The sequence below is a fragment of the Cyprinodon variegatus genome, unplaced genomic scaffold, assembly GCF_000732505.1.
Source record: "Cyprinodon variegatus isolate N-32 unplaced genomic scaffold, C_variegatus-1.0 Scaffold1100, whole genome shotgun sequence".
NCBI lineage: Eukaryota > Metazoa > Chordata > Actinopteri > Cyprinodontiformes > Cyprinodontidae > Cyprinodon > Cyprinodon variegatus.
The window spans coordinates 195,343-202,378 of record NW_015151553.1 but is presented as its reverse complement, the minus strand read 5'-3'; the positions used below and the strand labels follow the sequence as shown (position 1 = coordinate 202,378).

General features: G+C 37.7%; 1 protein-coding gene across 1 annotated transcript in view; it reads left to right on the top strand.

Moving 5' to 3' along the window:
* The window catches only part of LOC107101472 (anoctamin-9-like), a 41,479-nt gene extending 38,952 nt beyond the window's left edge, over window positions 1-2,527 (top strand). The window contains exon 24 of the mRNA XM_015400410.1: window positions 816-2,527. Coding sequence (XP_015255896.1) covers window positions 816-849 — 34 coding nt within the window. The 3' untranslated portion in view covers window positions 850-2,527. The remainder of the gene's footprint in view (window positions 1-815) is intronic.
* The last annotated feature ends 4,509 nt before the right edge of the window (window positions 2,528-7,036 follow it).

Genomic DNA, 7,036 nt, shown 5'->3' with positions numbered 1-7,036 from the left:
ACCCCAAGTTGCTGCTCTCGACGTGGAGGAGCAGAGGCTCTACTCTGAGTCCTCCCTGGATGACTGACCTCCTCCCCCTATCTCTAAGGGAGAGCCCAGACACACTACGGAGAAATCTCATTTCAGCCGCTTGTGTTCGGGATCTCGTTCTTTCGGTTATGACCATAGATAAGAGTAGGAACTGAATCGTGAATTGCAAAGCATTTCACGCCGGAAAAGCCGCAAAATGAGTCTGCTTACTGTAAATAGGAGAAATAGAAGCTCTTTGTTATCAGAGAACCGAGCCCTACTGTTGAACTGGTACTAGATTTAGCGTGGTTCATTTGTGTCTGGCACGGTTCAGTTCAGTTGCCTTCTATTTACACTCAACAGTTATCTCGTTTACCGTGCTCGGACCGTTCTCGGCACTGTTACAAAAGGGTAGTGTAAATGGGGTAAATGTGTGCTGACAGGTCCAGTTTCTGAGAGTCTGACCCTCAAGACCGACAAGATCCCTGGATAGATTTCCAGAGCTAGCTGATAGCCCAACAGCTTTGCTTTCAAGTAGACCATTATAGTTATTGCCATAAGGAATCCCCTTTTAATAGAAGGCAATGTCTTTAGTTTTTACTGTGACAATTTTTATCTTAATCCATTTGAGAATATTATAGTGTCAGCAGAGAAGCGCCTAAGTTTCAGAGGAGCACACTGGCCATGTATATTCTATCTAATTGGGTGTCAGCATAGTTTTTGGGTGGATAGCTGTCAACATTTATTTTACAGTTCAATTGGATCATCATTTTGCTTATGTATTCTGTTGTTTCTGTCTGATTCAGAGAGAAGACGAAAACCAAATCCACAGATGTGTGACATTCTCTGACCTCGGATCAGATTCTACTGAAAGGCACCTGAATGGAAAAGATGGAATAAAGCTTTTTTGATGTTTTATTCCTGATATTATCAAAACATTGACTCAATTTAATGTGAGATTGTTTAAAAAATTGCGTAAAAAGCAATATAAGTGTTTTCTTTTATGTGTGGCTGCATATTCCTCATGCGTTTCAATTTGCTTCTCAGGTTCGTAGGAAAGAGCAGTAAGGACATTGTGATGTTAACATCTCTGTTCAGAGACCAAACTGCAGAGGCCCGTTTAACAAAGCAGATTCAACAAACTCTGATACAAATCATCTGAATTGATCTGGCTGATAAGGACAAGAATGTGTAGGCTTTTTTGACATTTATTAAAAGCACTTTCCTCTCTATTGTTAAATTTGTAGATCATTAAAATAGGTTTCTTCTTGATCAAAATCACATTCCTAGTCAGAACTGTAATAACAGATTTTCTAAATTACATTTTTGCAGCAGAAACTGAATTTCAGAAGTTAAGAAAACAAATTTGTACTAGTATGAATAAAGTTTTACGCACCTAGAAATGTTTACACATCATCTTGACTCAATATGCATTCATGATATCTGAAATGCATTTCTTAATAGTCTAGATAATACCAATTCTGAACAATAAGAATAGGAATATGGATATCTGAAATTAATTTCCAGACATCCAGAATGTTTATTCTTTAACTGAAGAATGTGTTTTTTTTTCTTGAAGAATGTGTTTTTTTTTCTTGAAATGTTAAGTATGACAAGGAAAGATTTCAGATATTAGAAATGCATATTTAGACAAAATAAAATATCCAAGCGCCCTGCCATAGTGTTTTAATGATAACATTACTGGGAAGACTAGTTTACTGCCTTAATGGTAGGGGATCAATGTATTATATTTAGGTACAATCACCTGTCAGCAGGTAAAGATGAAGTATAAAAATGTTCAAACAGGTAGGACCTGTGCATCATCTCATGGGGTTCCTCCTTGTTAATTGTGCCTTCCATTACACAGTAAATACTAAGTTGCTGTCTGTCCGTGCAGTCATTTTCTATAATGCTGTTAGCACACATCAGTGTTCTCTCATCAAGATCTGTTAAATCCCTGTAAAGAAGTTTATGTTGCAAATTTGATGGATAAGGTCTAGATGTCTAGTGAGGTGAGACGTTAGCGCTCATAAAGATAGCTTTCTCAATATAAAGGACCTCTATACGCGGTCTGAGATCCAGCTCCCTATAAATATTTATTTCTCTATGAATTGATGCCATTAATTTTTTTATTGCATCCTTATCTAGAGGACTTTCTATGTGAGTTTTTAACACCTAATGTCTCTATCCGGGAATGATTTATTTTTTTTATTCGCACAAAACCACGACAGAACTTTCCCGACTAAATCACGAAATGAAACGACAAGATTGGCTCTAAGGAGAGCAAAGATAGAGGACACTGTGTTAATTGAGAAAAACCTGCTCCCTACCAGGTTGGCTCTGGTTGATTGTTACTATGGTAACAGACACAGAGGTTAAGGAAACTCTCTTTGTGAAACAGAAAACTCAAGAGTTTCCCCAATTTTAGGATTTGGAAAACTTTAAACCTGCTTTGTGAAACGGACCCCTGGTTATTTTCATTTCATTGTTTGTACCAGAGTTAAAATAATAAAAATGAATGTGTTACCTTAAAAAATGCTGAGTCATCTTTTCTTTTTTTCAGTACAATAATTTAATGTATCCTTAATAATGGACACACATCCTAATGAACACATCCTCTTGAAGCTCTAGAACGTTATCTAAGGATGAAATATGTTTTATGTTGTGAAACAATATATTTATTGCCAACCACTGAAGGGGTGGTATAGATATTCAGACTGTCATATATTGTTTATGAACACACCCTGTTTGTTAATGAAAGTGTGAATTGAGCTCAAATCTTGGTCAAACATAATTCTACCCATAGATGGAATACATGGAATAAATTCACCACAACTGCAGTTCAAAATTAGGTTTATTATCAAAAACCATTCAGCTCCAAATCAAATATTTCAGTTAAAAACTCTTGACTTAAACTAATGAAACTAAACTAGGTAATGTTTACAAACAGGAAGAGAAAAGATGGTTGAAAATCATAATCAACAAAATAATGCAGTTTAGCATGGATTTTATGTTTGAAACCCAAAGTTTATCTTGAAGAATTTGGGGTGTGATCAAATGAGCTTTTGACTAATTCAGAGCAGTTGGAATGTGTTCAGACCAATTAAACATTATTTGGCCAAAGGTTTTATTTAAATGATTATCTTGATCAGAACTCAGTAAGCTGATTCTTAGCCTTCTTTCAGTGGGGTAGCAGCATACTATTAATTATTACCAAAGAGAAAGGTTGCACTTGGAGCTACTTAGAGTAAACTTAGACCAACTTTTAACTGTCATTTTGTATACACAGTCTATACAGAACAAAATTTCAATACATACAGCTTTTCAGCAGTGGATGAGCAGCTTACAGCAAGATGAACATTTCCACTAATAAAGTGCAGCACTGATCAGGTGAAGAGCAGCAGAGACAGCGTCCTCAGTGGAGCTGTAATGGGTGGAATGTCGGGGGTAGACTGGAGATGATGTGTTCTTTTACAAGCCTTTCCAAGAACTTCATCATGATGGGAGTCAGTTTGACAATCCCACCCCATGCATGAAGCTGGTGCTGAACTGGACAGCTCCTTCAATGACAGACTGCTGCACCCTAAATGCACCAGGGAGCGTTATCACAGATCCTTCCTCCCAGCAGCTGGAAGACTTTATAACCACCACTGTTCCCAACAACCTCAATAAGTGGTTACATTCATGCTGATTTTGCACAGTTTATATCTTAGTTAAATAACATGCTGCTGTCATTTTGCACATCTCTGGTGTTGCTGCTATTTTCAAATATTCATTATTGTTAAAATGTCCATAGCTGCATATTGGTTATTTATTCTCCAGGTGCACAGTTTTATATTGTTAAAACACTTTACAGTACAGTATTTTATTTATGTTATTCTTATACACTTTTCTAAGGTCCACATGTGTGTGGCCATTTCTTCTATCTTTTTGCTGCTGTAAACACCAGAATTTCCCCATCGTAGGACAATAAAGGGATTTTCTTTTCTATTCTATTCAATTCAGTCGTTGAATGAAAAGGCTCATGCTCTGCAATGACACGTAACTGCCATCCTGTGCTGTTGACACAGGGGAGCTACAGAAAACATCAATGATCAAAAGTTAGACTATATGTAGAAAGATATAGGATGAATGTTGCAATATCTATGACTACAGTCATACAGACAAAGCATTTCAGAATTAGACATCCCCAGTTATTAATTACAGACTCATCAGGTCTAACACCCCGTTAAACAAGTTCACACCCATGAGTAGACGTAATGCATCTTGATGATATTCAAACCCCATCAGATACCGTTGCTCCTGCTTAACAGGGGGGAACGGTATCTCACACGCTGCGGGTGAACCCACTTTTGGTGTTCCCACAGCATGCTGATCAGAGCCGAGGAGATTTGAATGCTGGTCGCTTATCGAGTCATTTGACCCGGGTAGACACACATCAGTGAGCTGTTCCCACTGCCAATCAAAAAACAATTCAAACAGGTTTTCCAGCCTGTAGGATAATCCTTTCTCCACAGCTGCCCTGCCTTTACATGACGCAAATCCAAACTGAGGCTGTGTGTGTACGGCTCTGTGGGTCTGCTAGCCAAGTTACATCACTGTGGAGCTTTTGTAACAGCTTAAAAATAACAGTAAAACCAAAAAAGTCATCCAAACTAAATAAAACTATACAGATAAAGACGAAGAACAAACACACATCTGTGCAATGTCCAAACATTTATTACATCTTTATTATAATTACTTCAAATAAAGATACATTTTCAACATTTTTTGTTAGCATTTGTGAACATCCTGACCTTAGAAGCTGCTACATTACCAATCTATTTCAACAAAAGGTGAAAATAAGATAGATAGGATGTGTTAAAGTTCTGTTTCTTTAAAGGCACTTTATTTGAATGTAGTTAGCTTTATGGGCCCTGATCACATGAATGCCTTCCTTAGCTTCCTCTTAGACCATTAGTAGTGATAACAGAGGAACTTACAATGTGACATAGATACATAGAAGTTATGTTTAATATTGTACATTACTACCTAAACAGGAAACTCTTCAAATTGCTTATTTAATGTTTGTTTACTATTGAACACAGGATGCAGAGAAATTATGCATTTCTACATACACAAAAACAGAAGCTGCAGCTTTTTTACTCTTCTAATCTATTTTAGGAAAGTCTGTCCCTCCTACTGACCCTGAAGATTACCCTGATGTGATTTATTATTTTTTTTCTTTGATTTGTCTGAAGTAGCACTACCGAGCACCAAGTGGTTCCGCAAAGCTGATCTTTCATCAAAAAATGTTGAAAATGTTCCTGGAGAAACTTAGCTGGAAGACAGAGTACCAGAGAAAAGGAGCTTCTGGTCAATTATGACTAAATATGACTGGTTAGAGAACCAGCTGGGTTTTGATTCCTTCATTAATTCAGCAGCACTAGATCAGCAATGTGCTGCTATAACAACATCTTGACAATAGGGGGCAGTATACTACAATAAACCATTGTTTTGTTTTTTTTACTGCAGAGAAATCTAAAGATTCCTCCCAGTTGTTCAGATTTCACAATCCCCAAACCTGAACACTTTTTTTCTTAATTCTGACTTAAAACAGATTTGAAAAGCTACACTGGACACATCAACCTATCGTTCGGTTTAGTTTGTTTGTAACAAAAATATATTTAAAAAAAAGTTCAGATCTACTGGTGGTTGAAAGTATCTATAAAAATGATCCTTTTTATAAGCTTTTTATAAAATATTTGAGGCTAAGTGTGGTGTTTAATTAAAGCATTCATGTGTTTCTACCAATAAGTTACTGATCTTCGATGAAACAGCGCCCCCTAGAGTCCAGACTGAGAATAACATATTGCTTTGCTGTCAGCTTCCCTCTGTGAGATGTTTTCTGTTCTCTCAGTGCTTCAACCTATGGAAGCTGAGACTGTGCATGTCTCTCTGATACTTTTTCACTGTGGTTTTCTCTCCAAGCCTTTTCTTTGGGGAAAAGTGGCCTAGTGGTTAGGGCGTTGAACTTAGAATCATGAGGTTCTGCGTTAGAGCCCCCAGTCTGGGCCTCTGAGTAGGACCCTTAACCCCACACTGCCCCCAGGGTGCTGCACAATGGCAGCCCACTGATCCCCAAGGGGATGGGTTAAATGAAGAGATTAAAATTCGTTGCTCTGTACATGTGACAGTGTGATTACAATAAAAGCTGGGGAAACAAAATTCTCATTATCTAAAGATAATGAAAGCCATTTTTTCGTGATAATAAGATGATAGTTTTCTCATAAGAAAGCCATTTTCTAGTCATAGCGAGATGATTGGTGTGTGTTAAAACTGATTACATCCTTCAATGCCACAACAGCGTGGAAGAATTTATAAGTCTAAGTCATGGCAGCATCCTATATTTAACTTAAAGTTAACGAGACGTTGTTGGTTTGATGATTTGCTTCCACTTCTGATTAATAAGCAATTAGACCTGTGTCTCTGGTGACATAGCGCCGGGTGTTTTCTGAACAGCCCCGGTTTTACGCCTATAACAGGTATAAGATGCATTAACCCCCAAAATGAGTCCAGATTAAAGATTTTCATTAAAAACAGTCAGATTAGTCTCTACTGTATTCCATGCAATCCGATCATCCACCGGGACATGACAATGTCGCGGTACGGTGACTGCACAACTACGGGCCCAGCAGGCATGGATGGACTGGGAATCCAGGGCTGTTGGCCAGCCTCATTCATTACTCATTAATCATCTCGTTATCTCAAGAAATCAATACCGTATTTTCACGACCATAAGGTGCACCGTACTAAAAAGCGCAGTCTCAGTTATGTGTGCCATTACTGTATTTAACACACACATAAGGCGCACCGGATTATAGGGTGCGGGTTTTATATACAGGTATATATCCTCTACTACGTTTAAATACCTCTACTGTGTATTTAAAAATAGAGCGGGAGCAAAACTGAGTATGTTTGTGCTTTATTCATGTATTTATTACAAAGTATTAATCAAACCCATCAAAGTCATCATCCTCTGTTTCTG